Below are 26,096 nucleotides of genomic sequence, written 5' to 3' on the forward strand. Positions count from 1 at the left end.
ATTTCACACACAGTCTTCTGTCAAGGAGAGCTGTCACACATATCCATTCCCTATTTTTAACTTCTTTAAGGGCCCTGATCATTAATTGGCAGTAGAATACTTTTTTATTTTGCAGGAGCTGCTTCCCTGACAGCAAACTATTTTAGGAGGGTATCTACATCAAAAAGAAAACAGTTAGGTTTGGGCTGTAGACTCCTTTCCCCCATCCATTTCCATTTCTACCATTTGTGAAGTTAGGGCCTGATTCTCAGATACACTTTATACTGCCAGAGGAGTGTAAAGATATGTTACTATAAATGAGAAGCAGACCCAACACCTGCCCAGCCTCTTCTTAGCAGCATGAAAATTTCCTTGCATACTCAATATCAAAAGTAGAGCTAAATAGGAAACTTCAAATTTATAAAATGTTCCAGTTAATTTCTTTCTATGGTTGGATCTCTAACTTAGATCTACAAGATGTTGTACTGTATTTGTATATCTCTTTCCCATATCTGTGTATGCCAGATTTCTGTCATTCTAAAATTGTATCTGAATTCTCATTTAAACATTTTAACCAGTCAAAATGAAATGCTGAAGACAGACCAGGCAGGGCAATGTTGTTTACTTTTTCTTCTAATATATGTCTAGTTATAGACATATGCATTATGCTTTACATAGTTTAAATGTGTGTTAATCAGTTAATTTGTTGACTTTTACTTACTGATATTTACTTCAAAGATCAGGTTCCAGAAATTACAGAGCTGGAGAATGATGGATTGTGTGATGTTCGACAGTATGACTGTACATCTGTGAGAGCTTTTGGCCAAGGATTCAGGGAGTCACCCAGTCTGAAATGTGAAATTATCAAACTACAGGTTTGTCATTTACACAGTAATACTTATATTTGAACTTTTCAGAGCACTGGGAATAATTTCTAATTTCCTGGGCAGAATAGAGGGCATTTATATTAATACACACACAGCCCAATCACGCAATGGAAGCTGAGATCAAATATACTCAGCACTTTACAGTGGGCACTCAACTCCTTGCAGGACTGCCATCTCCTCAATGGTAAGAGAAATAGAAAACATAATAGGAATTTTTAACAGTTGAGAGAGAGATAACAGCAAACAGCAGCCAGTTATCAGAAAAGCATGTTGAGAAATATATCTATACAAGGACAGCCCTATGTTAGGGAGTTTCAGTAGTGACCAGGTGGTTGTAAAGAAAAGTCCTTACAGAGACGGATAGAGTCCTGTTATTTGGAGGGCAAGGCAGCTGGCTGAAGGACACCCCTAATTTTTCCAGGTTGGAGCCTGATGCTTGAAATGGCATTTTGAAATATAATGTTTCTGTTATAAAAATGGAGGTGCAATTTTTGCCACACACTGGGGTAAAATACAGCAGCTATTTAATAATAGTTTAGGACAGGATATTAAGAATACTGTAACATATGCTAATGAAATTGCAGGAGGAATTTAGGTAGACAGAATGCAGGAATTGCCCAGGACACTTGATTAACTCATAACTATTGGAAAGCCTGAAGGAGTCATGCTGCAATGAAGAGTTGGCCTCTTGATCTTGGACAAGAGACTAAGAAAGCTCCAAAGTAAAATTGCTTTTCACTTATGTGGGGTTTTGTTTGGAGTGTATTCAATGGGAAACTTTCCTTTTTGAGACAAGAAACTTTTACTCAACTAGTTCCTGCAGATGCTATGATTATTTTGACAGATTATAGAATGCAGGCTGTAGCTATTTCTTGAGCACAACATGGATCCACTTATCTACATGTTGGTTCAAAATGAGAAAGTCAACAGCAAATTTACACTCCATTAGGTTAAAAGCCCTTCAGATCAAGCTCCCAGTGAGGCAGATATTGAGAGTTCGCTTATCACAGTTTGAAATGTCTCACTCACCTCATGGCAAGGTTTTCTGTTCTAACACTCTCTGTGGTAGCACATTTGGTTCCCAGCTACAAAATCTTTATTGTAAATCACTTTTATTGACACTCCTAGTACTGACTTGAGCTAAGTTAGAAAATGAGCCCCACTGCTAATATTTGTACAGGATCAAACTTCATGGGGAATCTGAGGTATTGTCCTGAGAATGCCAAGTACTGGAATTTTTTTTTACTTTCAGGGCTATCTGCCCTGTATAATTACAGTGGTGTAAATCAGGAGTTACCCACTGTTGTCAGGAGAGTCACAACAGTGTAAAAATTGGTCCATTAGAACTGGTCTCTCTGTGGTTTGGTACAGACCTACTTGCTCCCACATCTCCTCGAAGAATCATTTTAGCAGGCATCTCATTAATGAAGAAATATTTAGCTAAACCCGGGAAAAATTCTTGTTCTTCACTTTCTCACTTCTGGTTAAAGGCCAAATCCATCCTTATTCCCCAAGAGTGTAAATCCTGATAGGGAGCAGGAAGGAAGTGTGTCTGGTGCATGGTGGAAATAAAGATGGCTGTGGGGAGCCTGCATAGGAGTATTCCACAGTCCAAGGAGCAGCTAGGTACTGCTCTGTAGGGCAGCAATCTGTGCCATAGCAGGAGATTTTGGGGGCCATGACAAGTGAGTCTATGATTACACAGATACATTGGGGAAATTTACTGAGCTTTTGTAGGGGGCGAGACAGTTTAGCCCACACAAGCAAAATACAGAGTAAGATTCAGTCTGATTTGCATGAAATTGTACATGCATGTATACCTGGGAACATACTTTGTCTCAATACCCCTGACATCTGGCTTTGTAATTTAAAAAAAAATTAATCTGTTTCTGTAGCAAATTCATACCTCAGAATTCCCAAGATTGGTAACAAAAAGACTACTGTGGAAAATGTCTGCTTCACCTTTCAAAGGTTATGAGGGTAAATGCCGTCAAAATTGCACTTTTATTAATAGTTCTATTAGCTTTTATTCCTTCAATGTAATTATAGATTATCATTCTTGCCACATTCCTTTTAAAAAAGAAAGACAAGAAAGAAAGACAGAATATCTTTATATCAGAACCAAAATAGTTCACATATGGGAAAAAAAACAATTAGCAAAATAACTGTCCAATTATATTGGGAAAAGGTTAGCTGTTTAAATAGTCAAGTTAAATTTGACTCATGATGAAATTTCCATCTTTACAGCAAAAGAAATTTTGTGTGAGGTTATTTTTGTGTGTGTCAGATCTACAAATATTTAATATTTTTGTAAAAACTAATTAATTTGGATTCACTGTGAACCATCTCTTTCGGTGTGTCTAACTATTTTTTATTAAATTACACCTCTACCCCGATATAATGCGGTCCTCGGGAGCCAAAAAATCTCACCGCTTTATAGGTGAGACCGCATTATATCGGGTTCAGTCCAGTACAGCGTACCTGCAAGAGCCGGTATGCCATGCCGGACTGGACCGGCTTCCCCGGCAGTGATTTAAAGGACCCGATGCTCCAGCCGCTGCCAGGAGCCCCAGGCCCTTTAAATCACCGCCGGAGCTCCAGCAGTGAGGCTCAGGCGGGGATTTAAAGGGCCCGGGGCTCCCCGCAGCAGCCGGAGCCTCTGGCCCTTTAATTCACCGCCCGAGCCCAGCTGCTGGAGCCCCAGGGCAGCCGGGCTCGGGCAGTGATTTAAAGGTCCCAGGGCTCCACACGAATTCGGATATAACGCGGTAAAGCAGCGGGGCTCTGGTGGTGCTTTAAAGGGCCCGGGGCTCCCCGCTGCTTTACCGCGTTATATCCGAATTCGTGTTATATCGGGTCGCGTTCTATCGGGGTAGAGGTGTATGTGATAGGTGCATCTGGTCATACAACTAATGCATCTAGGTATTGTCAAGCTGTCCTATAGTGACTCAAGAGTATGAGTACCAATCTCAGGGCAGACGATTAGGAAGCCTGGCACAAACCCCAAATTTGTTGAGCTGTACACTTAGATTTCACCAAAAAATTATCAAGTGCAAACTCCTCAGGTACTATAACAGCCTTAACATGGAGTCACAGACAGTCCCCTCGGGTAATCCTCTATCTTGCCACCTCCGTAAGCTTAACTTTGTGACAGAGGGTCTCTTATACCAAGGATCACAGCAATATTCAGGTTACTCCCGGTCCCAAAGGACCAATCATTTACCCTAGGGAAAACAATGCTTGTAGCCAGTCCTGTAATAAACTTTCTAAAGATTTATTATATAGGAAAAGGAACTATGAGAGTTATTTTCAAGTTTAAAGTAGGTAAACATACATACACAAAAGAGTTACAATCTTAAATTTCCAAAGTAATAGTAGCTTCTAGATACTCAAGCTCTATATGTACTTTAGGGCTAACCCAGGCTAACCACTGGGGATCTTTTGCATATGCCTAGTAATCCTTGCCTCCCAGAGTCCAGGCAACATAAAGATACAGTTCCTCTTTGTTAGGGGTTTTTATTCCCTTCCTTCTGCTGCTCTGAATGGCAAACTCAGCTGATGGAAGGAATTCACCTGCAAGCCTCACATTTATGGAGGTGGAGAGAGTAAACAATAAAGTCTTTTTTCCTCTTTAATGTTACATTCTAGTCCGTCAGATGTTGATGGGCCTTCCTTGTCAGCCAGAACGTAAACACCTTCTGTTGGAAATCAGCACTTCACACCAGTTAATGTCGCTCTCCTGTCTGGTGATTTACACAATTACAGAGTCTTACAATGCAAATGCTCAAATAATAGCTTATAATATGGGATACAGATATTATAAGTGAAATTATAAGCATTCCATAAAGTCTAAATCTTCTTATAATTCTAATACCTCTTTTAGCAATACCAAAACACAGGTGAGCCAGACTGGTTCCAGCTATGTATTTGTCATGCAGTGGAAACATGGGGACCTTGGCGTGAGCTGGCACCTGATCTGCCAGCATCAGTTATGAGTACAATTCTGTATTACTCTCTCACAAAACTCTCCCACTGATATCAAGAACAGTTTTGTCTGACTAAGGACTTCAAGACTAGGCCCCATAGCATTATCATCTCTGTTCCATTATATTGGACTCTAAGGCCAGATCCCTGACTACAGCCAAGGAGCATACACTGTTACTCAGTATAGGGATATACAAAGGTGGCTTTAAACAGCATTTGTGGCTCCTCGAGCCTAGGCCAACTATACTGTGGGTTGGCTCCATGGTGCGGGTTAGAAGATCTTAATGGCTGACAGCCAATAACCCAGAGGGGTTGATATGATAACTAGGACTCAGGAAAGACCCAGTCCCATTCCCTTCACCCCAGCCTTGCCCACATACTGGAAACTGGGAGGAGGGGAGGTTTAGGCATTGCTATCCCACCTCTACACTGCTAAAGAAGCTCCCCCGCACAATGAATGATCCTCTCCTGGCCAGCTGCCCCAGCTTTAGATCCATTATCTTCTGGACATGTGGTACCAAATGGCCTCACTGCAAGGATGAATCTGGGCCTTCAGTTCCAAACTAGCATTTCTAATTAGACACAGAAGACCTAAGCTGAAATGTGTTCATCAATAAATAATAATACTTAGCACTTCCATAGCACTTCACCATTCCGAAGTGTGACTAGCCATAGAAAAGACACATGTACTTTAATAGTGTTCAGTACATGTTCTCTGTTATAAACATGTTTTCAGAATGCAGTGATATGAAAAAACAGGCATTCTGTCCTTTATTTTAGTACAGCGATGGTAAATGGATCCTGGGAGAACCTGTGTTTACGCCGGCTGCCTTCCAAAACACCAGAACTGTTGATTGCCAACTGCCGACTGATGGTCAGCAATCTGATGTCATGGATCAGGTTGACGACAAACCTATTGCGAGGTGGCAAATCAAGGTACCCACAGTCATTTCAAATAGTAATTTTGAGATACAATTATTATTATTAAAATGCAAATTGGTATTTATATGTTATCATTTGTGAAATAGTACTAAAACCTTTTGCTGGATATCTTGGTATAAATTCATTGCATTATTATTGTAACATCTTACAGATTTCTAATGATGGATTCATTTATAGCAACCCTAAAACAATGACATTATTTGATGGAGCTTGTCAAACATGTGAACCACAGGCAAATCGGTTATGTACATTAAAGGTATGTGCTTCATTATTATTTATGCTTATTTTGAATATTTGCATCTTAGTTTGAGCTAGGAAACAAATATAAAGGCCAACTGAGTCCTTGGAAGATGTCTAATACATGTGTTCACATAATAGACTATTATTTGTTAAATACTGCTTGCCTTACTCAGGCAGGGTCAGATTCAGATACCCTTATTCATGGTGAATAATGAATCGTACTTTATTTCACAATAATTAATTCAACTATTTCTGAAGCAAGGGACCATATACTATGAATAAAAACGGGCATCAGAATCTGTCCTACAAAAGCACCATTGAAGTTAGTAAGTCTGTTCTTGTGAGCAAATTGGCCCTAAAATAGCTTAATCCATCGTGTTCCTGCAGGAACTACACATGAAACCAACTAGATACATAAACTGCTGTAGACCCATGCATGGAGCTACCACTGATGCCTCCACGAGGGTGGAGGAAGTGAGGCCATGCACCTCCCTCACTCCAGACCAGCAGCGAAGACTTGCAATGAGGGGAGCAAGCTGAGCAATCCTGCTTTGCACCAAACCAGTGAGGACTACTGTCCACCTGTGCCCCTGAGCTTGCTCTGAGAGGATGTCGCTATGCACCACCAGGCCCTTCTAAGACAAGTAGATAAATACCATATTCTAGCTCTAAAGGCATACCTGGCATTCATGGTCAACTGCAAAGCAAGGATGAAATTGGATGAAGCACAGGTTTATCTGCTGCAAGCCTCCACCATCCAAGCTATGAGGGCTGGGAGGGGACATTCAGATAATCAATACAATGAATTTAGTAAAATTCATTTTTTCCTTCTGTGACATCACTTTAGTATTTCCCACTTCAGCAAAATAATACATTACCTTGTGACATCACAAAGACCAGAGACCAAATTTATCCCTGGTGCAATTGTTCATTTCACTGACATTACACCAGGGATAAATTTGGTCCTAGAAGTCTTAAGGCTGTGCATGCAATGCACGATGTCAGTGTTGTCATAGAATGATGCATTTTGGGATATCTTCAAAGAATCAGGACGTTATCAGGGGAAACTGCAAGAAGTGTCAACAATATTATAAATCAGATGTCCAGGTTGTAACAATAGGGATTTTTCATGCACAAAATTTACAAGAACAGATTTAGAGATTGGGATGAGGCAGCTTTGAAAATGTTGCCCTCAAATTCATTCCCAAACAAAAATGAATACTTTATTCAATTAAATTGTTAAGTTAGAGTAGATTGTCTTTCTCTGACATTTTAAAATACATAAAGATTTACTGTTTGAGAAACAAGAGAAAATCATAAACATTAATCAATTACATTGACATTTCTGTTAAGGAGAAAACATGCAACATAGATGGCCTCTGTTATGGGGAAGGAGATACAAATCCCACCAGCCCATGCTTACTCTGCAGACCTGACATCTCAAAGTTAACTTGGTCAGTTACTGAAAGTAAGTTCAAATTTGTTCTGGAGCCTCTCACAGGAATTAGGCTAAAACCTAATGAAGTGGTTGTGTTTCAAAATTGTTTTGATGCAAGCAACGTATTGATTATGACTTCTGTTAAACTGTGCATGTGAAATGGACACTATGACCCTGATTCAAAGCCCATTGAAGTCAGGGGAAAGACTCTATTGACTTCAGTGGCCTTTGGATCAGGCTCTTAGTGCACAAACTTGGACATGTGAGCACATGACCAGATTGGTACATGTGCACAACTCTGGTGACCTGGTAAATTTGCAGTCAGTCGAGGCGAGTACCTATTTTCACACACACAACTTAATGAAAATCAGCCAATTATTTAATAATGTATTCTTACCATTCTCTGTGCATTTTGTTCTGCTTGGTATGATCTTGGGGACAGCAACCTGTTAAATGTTTGACACACTTCACCTATTGTACCGTGTACACTGACAACAATATAGAATCGATTTAATGATTACATGTTAAAAGAATAGTCATTGGTTGTGTTCAGATACAATTAAAAGAAAAAAAAATTAGGCGAAAACTAAATTCATAGTGACTTAATATACATTTATACAAACTGAGTCCCACACTGCTGCTGAAGAGGGCTGGGAGCTCATAAAGACTCAGTGCCCTTATCCACTTAATGGACTGCTGTAGAACCTATCTCCTTTTTCTCTCTCTCTCCCTTTCTCCCACCCCACCACGTGCATGGAGCATGAAGGCTACTGCAGCCCCTGGAGCTTTGGTAATCCCCCTAGAGCTGCTTGTGGGGGAGGGGGCAGAGAAGAGGAACCAGATTAAATGAGGAGCCCACTGACAGTATACCAGAAATTAGCTGGTGAATAGGTGAGGAGTTGGAGCTAAGCCCTCTCTATCTTCTGACAGTCTCAGTGAGGAATTCTTTGGTACCAACAGACCCATTCCTGACAACTGGTGTCTCTGTTTATGTGCAGTGATCTAGTTCAGACCCCTCACTTCCACTGACTCCCTCGCTGCCACTCAGCCAGTGAGAACCTGCCTCTCCCACTGGAAAGTCAAGGTTGGCACTAGATTCCTGATGTCACTCTCCCATGCCCCCCACTTCTTAGCGTATGTGCAACATGCCTCAGCTGGCACATGACCAGAATTCATCACCGAATTTGGTCCACTGGTTGGCTCATTAGCTTTCCCGGCCCGGGCCAGGTACTGACGGGGAGTGCAACGTGAACACTGATCCTTGCCTTCCTACCCCCCCACTGCAATAGGTGAGTAGGAGGTAGAGTCAGTGACTCATGGGATGGGATTTGGGGTAGCAGGGCAGCTCTACAGCTGCTGCTATGGGTGGCCTTGCCCCATGGGATTCAGTTAGTGCTTTGTGTGCTGAGGGCCCAGCTAGGCTATGGATCTCAGTCAAGACTGCATACCTGCTATATACTCTAATTTTGCATCTTGCATTCTGACAATAGAACATTCTGTTTTGAGATCTACTAAAGAACAGCACTATATAAGAACTGGGTATTAATATTGTTTTGCAGAAATTTCAAATTAACAAAATAACTATTCTGAGCAGTTCTGTGTAATTTATCTAATGTGATTGTGGAAAGAATAATTTAGATAAGGCCCCGGTTTTCTGCTGGGCCTCAAATAGTTAAATATTGCTGTGCCTTAGTAGATTTTATGGATACAGTTGTGTCCACAAACATTTGTACCTTCAACTTTGTAAGCATAAATGATAGTAAATGAAATTCTAACTACCTGATATATGTCTTCAGACAGGTTGTTGGATGGATAACTATCTTTTACATGCAGGGTCCCATCACTGTGGTATTTGATCACCGACTATTTTCACATGAAATTCACTGTGGACATGAAACCCATTTTTGTCCCCATTAACACAGCTATCTGCAGGCTCAAAATTGCAATCACATAAATAGAGTTCAGTTCTGAAAATGTAGTTCTAAATGTGTATGTTTTTAACAGAATCTCATAGTTAAAGAGCATCATCTTCAAATTAAGCCATATTCAGCAAGCAGTCTGCATGCAGAACTCCCATTGATGTTAGTGGATCTGGATCTTAGTGGCAGAGTTTTTCATTCAAATTGCTCAAGAGGTGACATTGCTCTTGTCCTATAAGAGCTTCCTCAAGGAAAATGTAAACCATTTCTGGGCTTTATGGGGTCTGATACTTTCATTTACAAAATGTAATTCAAGTGCAGATTTATGCTCAGATTTATAGAGAATCAAAGTATACGTCCAGATGGTTGAAGAGGTTTGAGGCTCTTTGTACATACAGATAAAATAAGCTTTCTGCAATATTTTTTCTATGTAATAAATAATTTGTTTATAAGCTTTGTTAAAGTTATGATAACAGGGCCTTTTTTCTGTGCCATTTAAGTACCATTAAAGTTAAGAAGAATTACTTGCATTCATCAAAGTCAGAATAGACTCTTTAGAAGAAAATTATCCCTTTTCATATTTATAAATATGTTTTAACTGTTGTTTAAAAGAGAAAATGTCTACTTTGTTGCAGACAATGAGCCTCCTGTGCTTCAAACTTTGCAAGGCACACTACAGACATTTTATGGGGAAAATTTTGTGTACCAGTTTATGGCATCAGATCCAGAAGGCTCTGCCATCCTTTTTATGTTGGACTCTGGTCCTGAAGGTGCCAGCCTTTCCCCTTCTGGCCTCCTTATATGGAAGGCTGTGGCAAAGAGTTCACAGAAATTGACATTTTCTTTGACAGATGATTGCAATGCTGAGACTAAAGTAATAATAGAGGTAATGAATATTACAATCAAACAACCCACACTAATTCCTAACCTATAAGATACCTAATGCCAAAACTAATTACTAGTTCATAAGCAGTAATCTGTTTTTATTGGGTTTGTCTTGTAGGTCAATGTGAAATCGTGTGATTGTTTAAATGGTGGGTCATGTGTGACAAATATACATTTCCCATCTGGAAGTGGAAAATACCTGTGTGTCTGTCTGCCTGGTTTTGAAGGTGACCTCTGTCAAGTGAATTTTGATTATTGTAAATCTAATCCCTGTGGTATTGGCAGATGTGTTGATGGGATAAACAGCTACTACTGTGAATGCACACCTGGGCTGCAGGGTAAATTATTATTTTTCTTTTTTAGTAGATAAATGACATTTTCTAATTGTTTTTTACTTGTTTTTATTTTACTTGTATAGATTGAAATTAATTTGTTGTGATAATATGAAGAAGTATTATACTCTTGTGATATAATACCACGTACTATATTATATTCAGCGACTTTAATATTTTTCTTGCATCTGTGTGCATAATCTTGGCCATATGACACTATTCTATCAGAAAAACTATTAAACTGTGAGTCTCGCCCCAGCTGACTCAATCTGTAAACCCAAATCATAATGCTCCTGACTGTAATAACTTGTTCACTGGCCAAATAAAGCTGATATATATTGGGTTTAAATTTTCTTCTGTGAATCAGTTGCTGTGATATTTGAAAGAAACAAAAGCATTCTGCCAAATTATTCTCTCATTCACACCTTCACCAGTCCACTGAAGTCAGTGGAACAGCATGTGTATAACTGAGGGCACAATTTGACCCCAAACAAATACAGTTACTTGCTGAGCGTAAGTAGGTATAGGAAATCAAAGGATTTAGGGGAAGATCTTGCAGCCTAAGTAGAAGTCCCGGAGTCAGTGGAACAACTGCATTTCCACTGTGCAAAGGAGCAGGATGCAGGGATTCCATGCAGGAGGTCTGTATACTCTGCAGCTTGTGGGGCACAGCGCGGGCATCCCTGTGCTTCAGCATGGAGGAATGGTTTATAAGTTTGGCAGTGGATCCCCCAAGTCAGACCTGGGGATCCATCCAGAAATCACCATCCAGTTCTATCTCCCTTTAAAAAGGATGTGCAGAACATGCCGGAACATGTACTTGTTTATCTATGCTCATATTTTTTATTCATTTCAAACACAACACAACACAGGTAATCCTTTTTATGTTTTTTAATGATAAGAATGATGAGCCACTCTGACTATATTATAACAAGTGATTTATATTGTGGCTGATAACGTCTACGAAGAGCAAATGATCTCATACTTTCTTCCCCAATTTAGTATTGCCGTTAAGCACATAAATAGTGGGTTTGACTTCATTGGGACCATAGACACGCTTAAAGTTAAGCACATGCTTAAGTGCTTTGCTGAATTGTAGTCCACAAAACCCTCCCTCTATGCATATTCTACAATAAGAAAAATATTCACTATTTAATGGAAATATGGTTTAACGGCAGACCTGCAGAATTCATACAGTTTGTACTTATATATGTGGAACTTGTTTTCTATTTCACTGCCCATGTAAATTCCACTTTATTTAAATGTACAGCCAAAGTTAAGTAAAGTGATACTCTAAATGTCTGTATTTCAATTTAGGTAGAGACTGCCAAGAAGATATTGATGAATGTGCATCCAAGCCTTGCTTCCCTGGAGTATTTTGCTTCAATACTTTTGGTTCCTATTATTGTGGTCCATGCCCAAAAGGTCTACATGGAGATGGGGAGATATGCCATGGTAAAATAACCTTTCCCTGTAATACTGTAATCACCTTACATTAGGAGTCTTTGGTCTGTTGCATATTTCAAACAATAATATATTAGAGAGCTGACAGATATCTTATATACTTTTCATCAAAATGTATATTTGCTAAGTCAGATATTAGGTTTATAATTCCCCTACTGTTATGTGACAGTAGACAGCGAGAGCAGATACACAGCTGGTGAAAATCGAAGTAGCTCTGTTTAATTCATTGGAACGACACCAGTTTTCACCAGCCCATTTATCTAGGAAATGCTTCTTCAGAGCTTTAAACTAGGAAGTTTGGGGAGAAGGTTGGGAGATGCACAGTTAATCTCCACGCCAGATTCCAGTATGGAAAAGGTGAGTAAAATGAGAGGAGACATAGCCGGGGAGACGAGATTGGACATAGGAAGGACAGGGGGGACGGGCGCAAGGAGGCCCGCAACATATAGTGCTACTAATGGGAGACAGGCTAAACGACATACATTAGGGTGTTTATACACCAATGCGAGAAGCCTAGGTAATAAAATGGAGGAATTGGAGCTCTTGGTCCAAGAGCTGAAACCGGATATCGTAGGAATAACAGAAACGTGGTGGAATGACGGTCACGACTGGAACACAGGTATGGAGGGGTATACGCTGTTTAGGAAAGACCGGAACAAAGGTAAAGGTGGGGGGGTGGCATTGTATGTCAACAGTGAAATAAGCTGTAAAGAAATAATAGTGGATGGATTAGATAACACAGAGTCCGTCTGGGCAATACTCACACTGGGTAATAGGACTACTAGAGCCTCTCCGGGGATAGTGCTTGGAGTGTGCTATAGACCGCCGGGATCGACCCAGGATATGGATAAGGAACTATTTAATGTGTTTAGAGAAGTAATTACTAATCGAAACTGTGTAATTATGGGGGACTTTAACTTCCCGGATATAGATTGGGGCACAAACGCTAGTAGTAATAATAGGGCTCAGATGTTCCTAGATGTGCTTGCTGATCAATTCCTTCATCAAGTGGTAGCTGAACCGACGAGGGGGGAGGCCACTTTAGATTTGATTCTGGTAAGCAGTGAGGACCTCGTTGAGGAAGTGCTAGTGGGGGACAATTTGGGCTCCAGTGATCATGAGCTAATTCGGTTTAAAATACATGGGAGGAGTAACAGAATTAAGTCAAAGACTAGGGTTTATAATTTTAAAAAGGCCAATTTTAACAAATTAAGGGGACTGGTAAGGGAAGTGGATTGGGCAAACGTATTAAGGGATCTAAAGGCAGAAGAAGCCTGGGATTACTTCAAGTTAAAGATGCATGAGCTGTCGGAGGCCTGCATTCCAAAAAAGGGAAAAAGATTACAAAGCAGGAGATTTAGACCGAGCTGGATGAGCGACCGACTCAAAGGGGTGATTAGGAAAAAACAGAAAGCGTACAAAGAGTGGAAGAGGGGAGGGATTAGTAAAGAAACTTACCTTAGTGAAGTCCGAGAATGTAGAGATAGAGTGAGAAAGGCCAAAGGCCGTGTAGAGTTGGACCTAGCGAGGGGAATTAAAAGCAATAGTAAGAGGTTTTACAGCCACATAAATAGGAAGAAAGCAAAGAAAGAAGAAGTGGGACCGCTGAAGACTATTGCCGGAGAGGAGATTAAAGACAATCTAGGCATGGCGCAATATCTCAATGAATATTTTGCATCGGTGCTTAATGAGGCCAATGAAGGTATTAGGGATACTAGCACCACTACAGAGGGGCATTCGGGATGGGGGATTACCGTATTCGAGGTAGAAACAAAACTTGATTGCCTTAATGGGGCTAAGTCGGGAGGACCGGACGATCTTCATCCGAGAATATTGAAGGAATTGGCGCGGGAAATAGCAGGCCCGTTAGCGATAATATTTAATGAATCTGTAAACTCGGGGGTGGTCCCGTTAGACTGGAGAATAGCTAATGTGGTTCCTATTTTCAAGAAAGGGAAAAAAAGTGATCCGGGTAACTACAGGCCTGTTAGTTTAACATCTGTAGTGTGCAAGGTGTTAGAGAAAATTCTGAAAGAGAAACTAGTTGAGGACCTGGAGGTTAGTGGCAATTGCGATAAATTACAACATGGTTTTACGAAGGGCAGATCGTGCCAAACGAATCTGATCTCCTTCTTTGAGAAAGTAACGGATTTATTAGATAAGGGAAATGCGGTGGACCTAATATACCTGGATTTCAGTAAAGCGTTTGATACTGTACCCCATGAGGAATTATTGGTTAAACTGAAAAACATGGGGATCGATATGAAAATCCAGAGGTGGATAAGGAATTGGTTAATGGGGAGAATGCAGCGGGTCGTATTAAAGGGTGAACTGTCGGGTTGGAGGGAGGTTACTAGTGGAGTGCCTCAAGGTTCGGTTTTGGGACCCATTTTATTTAATCTATTTATAACTGACCTCGGGACCGATTGCAGGAGTGGGCTGATAAAGTTTGCGGATGATACGAAGGTGGGAGGCGTTGTAAATTCGGAGGAGGATAGGGATATCCTGCAGGGAGACTTGAATGAGCTTGTGAATTGGAGTATCAGAAATAGGATGAAATTTAATAGTAAAAAGTGTAAGGTAATGCATTTGGGGATGACTAATAACAATTTTAGTTACAAGATGGGGACGCATTGGTTAGAAGTAACGGAAGAGGAGAAGGACCTAGGGGTCCTCGTAGACCGCAGGATGACTATGAGTCGACAATGCGACGTGGCGGTGAAAAAAGCCAATGCTGTCTTGGGATGCATTAGGCGAGGTATATCTAGTAGGGATAAGGAGGTCCTGCTCCCGTTGTACAAGGCGCTGGTGAGACCTCACTTGGAGTACAGTGTGCAGTTCTGGTCTCCCATGTTTAAAAAAGATGAACTCAAACTGGAACGGGTGCAGAGAAGGGCCACTAGGATGATCAGAGGAATGGAAAACCTGTCGTATGAAAAGAGACTAGAGGAGCTTGGGTTGTTTAGTCTGACAAAGCGAAGGCTGAGGGGGGATATGATTGCTATCTTTAAATATATTAGAGGGATTAATACAAGGGAGGGAGAAGAATTATTCCAGCTTAGTACTAATGTGGATACGAGAACGAATGGATATAAACTGGCCGTGGGGAAGTTCAGGCTTGAAATTAGACGAAGGTTTTTGACCGTCAGAGGGGTGAAATATTGGAACGGCCTTCCGAGGGAAACGGTGGGGGCGACGGACCTGTCTGGTTTTAAGATTAAGTTAGATAAATTTATGGAGGGAATGGTTTAATGGTAAAACATAGTAGTCAAGGAAAACCAAACAATGGTAGGTAAATCGTATAATGGCTGACAGGGGTCAGGCTGGTGACTCTTGCCTATATGCTCGGGGTCTGACTGATCGCCATTTTTGGGGTCGGGAAGGAATTTTCCTCCAGGGCAGATTGGCCGAGCCTCTGGAGGTTTTTCGCCTTCCTCCGCAGCATGGGGCAGGGATCTCTAGCAGGAGGGTCTCTGCCGATTGAAGTCACCTAAAACAGGATTGGGGACTTCAACAGCAGAGTCCAGGGAAGGGGTAGGGACGGTTTTATGGCCTGCAGCATGCAGGGGGTCAGACTAGATGATCATAATGGTCCCTTCTGACCTTAAAGTCTATGAGTCTATGAGTCTATGAGTTTAGAAATAGGAATTGTAAATATTTTGCAGATATTTAATATTATAGAACTAGGATACTTCCCATTAACATGCAGTGTTTGGTTACCATGTGCATTTATTGACCAAATATCCTAATTATTTTTTAAGAAATCTAATTATATTTAGTCAAATCAAACAAATGACTTGCCAAGGTGCCTGCAAGATTATGTAATATTGCAACTACTGAATAATTCAGGTTTTGGTATGGTTATGTACTTTTTCAAAAACTATGGAGGACCCTTTTCCCCCCCACCCCGTTCATCTGACCTTTCAGAATCTTGAGGTATTTTATTTTACTAGCATTTTAACTCTGCTATCGTTTTATATGCAGTTGAAACAAAATTGACAAGTGATGTTCCCTCACATCTTTTGGCTCCGGAAAGCTTTGAAGATGTTTATGATGAAAGAGAGGATGACACTGAAGAAATGGGAAGGAATGAGGGTGAAGATTACATTTTTCATGAAGAAAATGGAATTGCTGATGCACATACTGATGAGAATGTATCTGGCAAGTAAAGCTACCAGTCAATTTTATGTTATTCACATGAATTTTTAAGATTAAAAGGAAACAGAATATATGCATTACTTGGGCTGCATTCTTATTCCTGATCTAAAATGTCAATATCAAAACATCACTTAAGATAGCAAAGTCACCTGATTGGTTCTGTAATGAGGGATAGTGTACATGTTGTATTTTGTCTGTGTGCCTGCCTAGTGCTATAAAATAGATAAAATGCGAATAGGAAGGGGACAGCTGTTGTGTGAAACAGACAGTGGTTTATGGCATTATACTGAGTGCCATTTTAATTCTTAAACTAAATACATGGGTGAGGAGTATTGCAAATGAACTCTAAATTCTAACCTCCAGAACTCCTTTAACTTTTATACTTGGCATTTCAACTCTGTGCCTTGTCAAGCTACATTCTCAGGAAATTTCCTTTCCACATCTTTTCCCATTAATCTTCTACAATGTTAGTGGGGAAAGAGATATGTGCCCTTACTGGTGTAACCAAAACCAGATAATTCTTCCTCAACTGCAAATAGCTTGTTTTTCAGCCACAGGAGATATAATAATTACTTTAGCATGCTATCGCCGGAAAATTTCCCCTTGCAAAAGGCCATCTAATAGTATTCTAGAAGAATTAGGGCCAGATCCTTAGGTCTGGCTGAGTGTTACTTCCCTGCTCCTGGAGAGTACCTGGGGCCAGTTCAGCCACCAGTGTAAGTGTAACGGGGTTGGGACTCACCACCGTGGCACCTCCTACTGGTTGTTCCAGGAATTAGCTCAGTCCAGTGGAGCGCCCCCTCCTAGTGGTGTCCCAACCGTTGTCTCGCCCTCAGTTGGCATGTCTGAGCCCTCGTTGCTCACCAACTCACGGCGTCCCTTTCAGGACCACTGCCCTCCAGCAGTGCCCCTCTGTCTTTCCACACCCCCTTCCAGGGGGGGCAGTCAATCAGCAGTCTCCTTGTCCAGCCACCGTAGTCAACCACACCCCCCCAAAGTCTAATCCCTCCCATCAGGGATCTGGCGTGGTCTGTACTGGCCGCTCCCTACGGCCAATGGCTAGATGTACTGCAAGGGTGTAGTGGGGGGACCCAGGCCTGCCCTCTACTCTGGGTCCCAACCCAGGGACCCTCTGGCGGCAGCCTCACTGTCCTCCTATTGTCCCCTCATCTGTCCGCTTCCCTGGGCCGCTTCCCCTACGGCCCCTTGCACCTGCTAGGCCCTTCCACTCAGGGCCTGCAGCCTGGCAGGCCTCAGGCTAGAGCTCCCCTCTGCTCTCTGAGCCTGGCCAGCTCTGCGCTGTCCACGGTGCTAGTCTCCCAGCTTGGAGATAGACCTGCCCCTCTCAAAGGCCTGGGACAGACTGACTGCTCGCTCCCTGAGCAGGCTTTTATAGGGCTGAGCCTGGCCTTGATTGGCTGTCTCCAACCTGGGCCCCGATTGGCTCCCAGTAAGCCCTTCTCTGATTGGCTGTGCATCTGCGCTGGCCTGCCGCAGCCCATAATCTCAGGGAGTGGGGCAGCTGCCCCACTACAGTAAGATAGAGCTGCTGCAGTAGGACTGCTGTGGCATCTGCAAAGGCCCCATACAAGCCATTTTGCCAGCTCAGTTTGGTGCTCTGGCTGTACTCACTTCCACCCCTTTTATGCCATCTCTGACCTTTGAAGGACAAGAGGGACTAACAGAAGGTGGCCAGGGGACTAGGAGAAGCTCAGAGAGACTCAGGATCTGGCCCTTTAACTTCCATTTGTATTATGAAAAATTCAAACATTCAATTACTAGAAAGTGTTTTCAGAACTCTGTGACGATACATTTTACACACGCACACACTGCATCCCAGGCTATATTATTTAAATCCATGAACAAATCCTTCAGCTTGTAATACCTTAAAATGATTTTCTTAGTCTACTTAATGTTTAATCAAGACAATTTTAACTAACTGAAATCTCAGTTAATTGAAAGGCTTTGAGAGTTCACAGCCAGCAGATGATACTCTGCTGAAACCCTTAGGGTATATCTGCATTGCAATAAAACACCAGCGGCTAGCCCACATCAGCTGACTCAGGCTTGCAGGCTCTGGCAGCAGGGCTATGAAATCGCAGTGTAGACATTTGGGCTCAGGCTGGAGCCTCTGCTTTGGGACCCTCCCGCCCAAGCCCGAATGTCTACACTGAAATCTTATAACCACACAGCCTGAGCCCCATGAGCCTCAGTCAGCGGACACGGGCCATCCCCGGATGTTTCATTGCAGTGTAGACATACCCTGAGTGAGCCTAGTGGGAACCTATATAACGCTCATTTGGACCTAATAAACATTTACCACTGTACAGAAAAACAAGGAAAAGAGAAAAATTGGAATATGCAAACAATTTAAATCAGATGGAATTATCTAGTACAGCGGTCTATTATAAAACACCAATGTACCGTATGCTTGCCAATAATCAGTCTTGGTGCAGAGAATCCGTAATGAATATTATATCAAGACATGCAAGCTAAAGATATGGTGGCAACTCTACTTCCCAGATATAAACCTTGTTGATAAACATAGAATCATAGAATATTATGGTTGGAAGAGACCTCAGGAGGTCATCTAGTCCGATCCCCTGCTCAAAGCAGGACCAACACCAACTAAATCAAACCAGGCCTTAAAAACCTCTAAGGACGGAGATTCCACCACCTCCCTAGGTAACCCATTCCAGTGCTTCACCACCCTCCTAGTGAAATAGTGTTTCCTAATATCCAACGTAGACCTCCCCCACTGCAACTTTAGACCATTGCTTTTTGTTCTGTCATCTTCCACCATTGAGAACAGCCTAGCTCCATCCTCTTTGGAACCCCCCTTCAGGTAATTGAAGGCTACTATCAAATCCCCCCTCACTCTTCTCTTCTGCAGACTAAATAACCCCAATTCCCTCAGCCTCTCCTTGTAAGTCATGTGCCCCAGCCCCTTAATCATTTTCATTGTCCTCCGCTGGACTCTCTCCAATATGTCCACATCCCTTCTGTAGTGGGGGGACCAAAACTGGATGCAATACTCCAGGTGTGGCCTCACCAGTGCCGAATAGAGGGGAATAATCACTTCCCTTGATCTGCTGGCAATGCTCCTACTAATACAGCCCACTATGCCATTGGCCTTCTTGGCAACAAGGTCACACTGCTGACTTATATCCAGCTTCTTGTCCGCTGTAATCCCCATGTCCTTTTCTGCAGAACTTCTGCTTAGCCAGTTGGTCCCCAGCCTGTAGCAGTGCATGGAATTCTTCCTTCCTAAGTGAAGAACTCTGCACTTGTCCTTGTTGAACCTCATCAGATTTCTTTTGGCCCAATCCTCCAATTTGTCTAGGTCACTCTGGACCCTATCCCTACCCTCCATCATATCTACCTTCCCCCCCTCCAGCTTAGTGTCATCTGTGAACTTGGTGAGGGTACAATTAATCCTATCATCCAGATCATTAATAAAGATGTTGAACAAAACCAGCCCCAGGACCGACCCCTGGGGCACTCCGATTGATACCAGCTGCCAACTAGACATCGAGCCGTTGATCACTACCCATTGATCCCAACAATCTAGCCAGCTTTCTATCCACCTTATAGTCCATTCATCCAGCCCATACGTCTTTAACTTGTTGGCAAGAATACTGTGGGAGACCGTATCAAAAGCTTTGCTAAAGTCAAGATATATCACATCCACCGCTTTCCCCATATTCACAGAGCCAGTTATCTCATCATAGAAGGCAATCAGGTTGGTCAGTCATGACTTGCCCTTGGTGAATCCATGTTAACTGTTCCTGATCACCTTCCTCTCCTCCAAGTGCTTCAAAATAGAGTCCTTGAGGACCTACTCCATGATTTTTCCGGGACTGAAGTGAGGCTGACTGGTCTGTAGTTCCCCAGGTTCTCTTTCTTCCCTTTTTAAAATATGGGCACTATATTTGCCTTTTTCCAATCGCCTGGGACCTCCCCCGATTGCCACGAATTTTCAAAGATAATGGCCAATGGCTCTGCAATCACATCAGCTAACTCCCTCAGCATCCTTGGATGCATTAGATCTGGACCCATGGACTTGTGCATGTCCAGCTTTTCTAAATAGTCCTTAACCTGTTCTTTCACCACTGAGAGCTGCTCACCTACTCCCCATGCTGTGTTGCACAGTGCAGCAGTCTTACACAGGACTTTGCCTCACTGAAGTTGATATTCATATTCAGCTTGGTAGCTTTGTAATAGGACTTGCTGAAATATTTGTTTTTGTTTTTGTGTGTTAAAGTTTCTGATGGATTAAAAGCTTAAACTGGTGTGCGGAGGTAGCGTTTTATATTGCAAACATATCAAATAACTTGGAACAATAACAACAAAATCTTTGTGGTGCAGACCAGTTGGAATAATGTAATAACATAATTGAATAACAAGCAAAAATATAGACATCATTAATCTTCAGATTTTAATAATGTGAAACAACTCTTATTTCATAGCACTTTTTTCATTAAACTATATGATGCCTTTTAAATTATATGGGCATTTTTATGAGTATTACAGGCAACCATTTCCAACGGCTTGTGCTATTTCAAAGTAATAACTGTATGTGGCTTTTTAAACTCTGGACTTGGGTTGGCTTGACATATATGTGCAGTGTTATTATAGCAAGCAATCACTTTATCTTAAACTAAACTCTCTGGTCCAGATACTCAGTCCCCAGCAATACAATGAGGGTGGTAATCCGTCCTAACAGAACAGCTACTCATTGCCCTGGTGTGTTTGTGTTTGTGTGGGGTGAATCCCTGGTTGTATGCCAGAGCTGGGCTGTTCTATTCTAACCTTCCCAGCAGAGAGGCCATGTCGGGGAGGGCGAGGACATTGTGCTTTGTTGATCCTGGCTGCTTAGGGGCCATTCCTAGGGCTTAAATCCTATTGAGTGTATTTATTCTGGCCTAGCAAGTGTGGATGAAGGGTTCATAAGGCACAGGATATATTTTATCAGATCTGAATATCCCCATACAAAAATGTCTTGTAATATTTCTGTACTTTTTTTCTTCTGTGATGTTTTGTAGGTTATCAACAGTCCTTTGAGAGAGTTCCTAATGCCACAAGCTTTACTCCGAGTCCTACAGATGTTGTCGAAAGTTTTATTTCTGTGAAAAGAGCCAGCAGCACCCCCTCAACCTCCACAGTGAAAACAAACACACCGTGGAAGCGAATTAATTCTCAAATAACCACTTTTGACCAGTCTGCTAGTACCAGATACATTGGCCATACCTTCACTGCCATCAGTAACCAGCTAGATAACACAGGAGAAAGCTCTGCTGTAAACACTATGACAATGCCATCTTTTAGGAACAGTCCAGTATTACACGATAAGACAACAATGACACAATCTGAGGCCTACAATCCTTTAGAGAATAGCAAGGACACATTGCTTAGCAGCAAAATGAACATACCCTCCATAATGAGCAGAGTATTAAAAGGAGGAAATAGTCACAAAGTTCAACACCCATCGGTCAAGCATAAGGATAGTCTTTTACGGTCTGGTTTTGTTGGAATCACTGACCCACCAAAAGTGCCTGGCACAGATATGGAATCAGATGCAACAGCAGTGCCTAAGGCATTAACTTGTGCTGATTTACCTTGTTTTCCTGGAGCTCTCTGTGAACCAAGCCATGATGGAAGTTTCAAATGCGGTCGTTGTCCTTATGGTTATTATGGAGATGGTGTTACTTGCAGAGGTATTGCTGATAATTATACTAAATGTTTTCCAATGAAGAATCTGTGACATTTTTATCATTTTAAAAAAAGATATTGTTACTGTATAATGGCTGGAAAGAAAATAGCTTTAAATTGTCCATTATTTCACTATTAAAAATGATACAGCTTGAATTTCACACCAAGACGTTCAGTTGTATGAATGCATTTTAAAAAAAAAATATTTGTTCAGTGTCCATTAGCTTCCATGCTTAATGTCAAGGGTCTTAGCTGATTCAATGCGACGTGTTTATAAATAATCATGTTAGGCAAGACTTCATTATGCTAAAGTGCTGCTGTCATTTTCCTTATTCCTCTGCTCTTATTTCTCTTATTGTCTTGCAGCAATATGTAGGCATGCATGTGGTAAAAACATGGAGTGCGTGGCACCCAATATTTGCAAATGCAAACGTGGCTATTCTGGTTATAACTGTCAGAGTGGTGAGTATGGTACATTGAATTTACCCCATCTAACTAGTATGTGCTAATGAAAGTATCTAAAAATCATGTGTTGATTTTGCACAGCTGTATGTCAACCTGACTGTAAAAACCATGGCAAATGCACGAAGCCCAGTGTCTGTGAATGTCCCCCAGGATACAGTGGATCAACCTGTGAGGAAGGTAATTGGGCTGTCTCCTTAAAATTAGAATCATAGAGTCCAAAAAAGTTGTGCCCTGATTGACTGTCACTACTGTGAGTATTCATCCTGACAGGGGGAGGGATGTCTGTTGGTTTACACAACTCCTAGAACTATCATAGAAATGAAATCATAGAAACGTAGGACTGGAATGGACCTTGATAGGTAATCTAGTTCAGTCCCCTGCACTGAGGCAGGATTAAGTATTATCCCCTGACAGGTGTTTGTCTAACCTGTTCTGAAAAACCTGAGGGAGATTCCAATCTCCCTAGGTAATTTGTTTGAGTGTTGCACTACCCTGACAGTTAGGAAATTTTTCCTAATGTGTAACCTAAATCTCCAGCTGCAGTCTAAGCCCATTAACTTCTTGTCCTGTCCTCGGTGGTTAAGGAGAACAATTGATCACCCTCCTCTTTTTAACAACCTTTTACATATTTGAAGACTTTTATCATGTCATAATAAAATGTATGTATAAACTGTATCATTAAAGTATCTTTCATAATATTGAAATCTCCACGAAGATTGTATGTGGTGAGATGTTCCTAAATTTAGTGAGCTGTAAAGGCCAAAAGAATTTTGGTTTTCATTTTTATTTATGACATCAGTACATTTGGATGCTATATTATAGCTACACGTACATATATACACACATGCATAAAGATTAAAGCCCATTCTCTCATGTCCTTAAAATATACGAATTAGCAAACTAAAAATTGATGGTGGGAGTTTGTACACCCATCTGTGTACAGAGTGCCAAGTGCAGAAACCAAGCTTAATATTTTCATTTGAAATTGGACGTGGTTCTCAGGCCTGTCTGAACTCTCCCCACTATGCACAATTAGTAATTTTTGATAAAATGACGACCAGTCCCTGTGCCCTCAGTCGCACAGATGGCTCCCATTGAAGACAGTGGGCCAAGTTAATTGCTGACATGCACAGATGTACCTCTATTGATTTCAGTGAGCTGTGCCCACTCATACTTGCAGCAAATTTGGCCCATAACAACCTGCATGTGCTCATCAGGCAGAATTTGGCCTTTTCTGCACTTCATCACTGTGGAAAGAAGGAGGTGCTCCATTGTCATTATTTCATCAACGGGTCTTCAGTTTATTTCCAGTTCTTTTTGCTGATACAAATGTTACCTTTAGTTATCACTAAAAGATAACCAATTTTAATAGATATTTTTAGAGCTGACTTCTTGAACAACATAATTCTGTATCTACAGCACATTGTAACCCACTGTGTCAACATGGAGGCACATGCTTGGCCAGAAATCTCTGCACCTGCCCTTATGGTTTTGTGGGACCCAGGTGTGAAACAAGTAAGCAAACGAAAATGTAGAAATCAAGAATACAGTAACTTTTATTCCCCTGCACTGGGATTTATTAAAACGAACAATGCTTTACATTTCTGATGCACTGTATCTGCTGTTAGCAAATAGTAAAATCCAAGATGACTGTTTGAAGGCTACTAGAACTGGGGCTTACTAGCATCAATTAAATAATGTTTGTACAGCACTTTGAAAATGTATGGTTTCAGAGTAGCAGCCGTGTTAGTCTGTATCCGCAAAAAGAAGAACAGGAGTACTTGTGGCACCTTAGAGACTAACAAGTTTATTAGAGCGTAAGTTTTCGTGGACTACTACTGGAAGTGGGCTGTAGTCCACGAAAGCTTATGCTCTAATAAATTTGTTAGTCTCTAAGGTGCCACAAGTACTCCTGTTCTTCTTTTTTTGAAAATGTATGTATGTGCTAAATAATGTATTATTATTACGATTAGTTGCTCAGGGAGATGGATTTAGAGTTGAGGTTAGGACATTATCCAGAACGAGTGTAATTTTTGGCATCTGGTTACTGTTTCTAGATTCCTAACATGACCCTTCCTTTAGCTGTTGGGATGGTCCTCATTCTGAGGTTGATAGTAGTAAATGCTAGGTCAGTGGTGTGTAAGATCACTGAGCATAACAGCACATTAATGGACTCATCCTCTGACCTGGAATGCAAAATGGAGACCTTTGTTGGGTATTACAGCTGGCCAGTTTGAACAGTTTAGTCCCAAGTGAGATACTGTGTTTCACATTAGTTATATCTGGCCTTAGATGCTCCAAGTGTTCGAACCAGAATTTTGGTTAATTTGCACACAAGTCGTTACTCACTGAAATGTCCGTGCTTAGAAATCAGAAATTCTACTGGGCTACCGCCCACCTCAACACGCCAACGAATTTGCCTGTGGACTAGGTAAATTCCTCTCTTTGTTGCTCTTGGAATCCTCAGGTCTGTTGATCCTTTTGGTTTTCAATTGCCATGTTCATAATTACTGCTCTTGGGGGATTATAAGATCCCAGAAGAAGGAACTGTGTCTTGAAGCACTGACTTGTGTGCTCTGCAGCCATGACTACTCCTAAAAGGCTCCTCCTTCCCAGAAGTATCAGGTCTCTAGAGGGTTTAAGTCTGAACTCTGAGAAATGAAAAGGAAAAAAAGAGACCGTAGTGAAGTATCTTGAAGTTAGCATTTATTCAGGAAACCATCACTTGATGTTGTTGTACCATTTGTTGCTCAGTCTTGAACCTTCCTTTTTCTAAGCATGTACTTAGAAAGGTGATTATTAGACAAATCCAGGCCAGGAGCATCTGTTCAGAGTGGGACTTTTTTTGACATCTTCCAATCTGGTGTCAAGCTCCTATATGGCATTGAGACAGGATTCAGCTTAAATGAAGCCACAAGTGATGGATTGGTGTGTAACTCCCATTAGTATCAATACAATATACATGCTCATATCTGGGGAAGAACTGAGAAATCAATGAGGTTTCTCACAGACATAAAATTGTAACAAGCTCTTTTGTACTGTTTTCTCAGTTTATGGTTTTTTTTTCTGATTTTCTGGATTATAGTGGTTTGCAACAGACACTGTGAAAATGGTGGCGAATGTCTCACTCCAGATGTCTGCCAGTGTAAAGCTGGCTGGTATGGACCTACATGCAATACAGGTAAAATTGGTTATTCTCCAAAGGGAACTGCTTTGCAAAAGTTCCACACTCGGGGGCCTACCAGAAGCAGAAGGGATTCCCATTGCTCAACCTTCTGAACCATTTGGCTCAAGCAGGGGGCAGGAGCTGCTGCTACTGCTATGGAATCCTAGCGACCCCATGTGCCTCCAACCGTTAGTTCATTTCTTAGCACAGCCTGCAGAACTTTGCAGGGAATGGCATTTCAGTTCTTTCACCTGCTGTCTTTTAGATTCATTGTAATCACATTAATCATTAACACCCTGTACTTGCAGTAAAAGCAAGCTATTTCATCACCCATATGTGGCGATGCAGTTCTGTGTGGCTTTCATTGCTTTGTTTTTCCTTCTGCTGTTCTGCAGCGGTGTGTGACCCCGTATGCCTCAATGGTGGCTCCTGTACTAAGCCAAATGTTTGCCTCTGTCCAAATGGATTCTTTGGTGCCCAGTGTCAGAATGGTAATAATTTTTTTCTTACTTTTCTTTTTTGGGA

At 41.5% G+C, this 26,096-nt stretch overlaps 1 protein-coding gene across 1 annotated transcript in view; it reads left to right on the forward strand.

The window, feature by feature from the left end:
• The window catches only part of VWDE (von Willebrand factor D and EGF domains), a 69,217-nt gene that overhangs the window by 37,583 nt on the left and 5,538 nt on the right, over nt 1–26,096 (forward strand). The window contains exons 13-26 of the mRNA XM_054019118.1: nt 718–854; nt 5,631–5,786; nt 5,944–6,048; nt 7,386–7,500; nt 10,025–10,275; nt 10,393–10,612; nt 11,924–12,061; nt 16,055–16,231; nt 21,274–21,945; nt 22,307–22,402; nt 22,487–22,582; nt 23,825–23,920; nt 25,491–25,586; nt 25,967–26,062. Of these exons, the coding sequence (XP_053875093.1) occupies nt 718–854; nt 5,631–5,786; nt 5,944–6,048; nt 7,386–7,500; nt 10,025–10,275; nt 10,393–10,612; nt 11,924–12,061; nt 16,055–16,231; nt 21,274–21,945; nt 22,307–22,402; nt 22,487–22,582; nt 23,825–23,920; nt 25,491–25,586; nt 25,967–26,062 (2,451 nt within the window). The remainder of the gene's footprint in view (nt 1–717; nt 855–5,630; nt 5,787–5,943; nt 6,049–7,385; nt 7,501–10,024; nt 10,276–10,392; nt 10,613–11,923; nt 12,062–16,054; nt 16,232–21,273; nt 21,946–22,306; nt 22,403–22,486; nt 22,583–23,824; nt 23,921–25,490; nt 25,587–25,966; nt 26,063–26,096) is intronic.

The sequence above is a fragment of the Malaclemys terrapin genome, chromosome 2 (genome assembly GCF_027887155.1).
Source record: "Malaclemys terrapin pileata isolate rMalTer1 chromosome 2, rMalTer1.hap1, whole genome shotgun sequence".
NCBI classification, from domain to species: domain Eukaryota; kingdom Metazoa; phylum Chordata; order Testudines; family Emydidae; genus Malaclemys; species Malaclemys terrapin.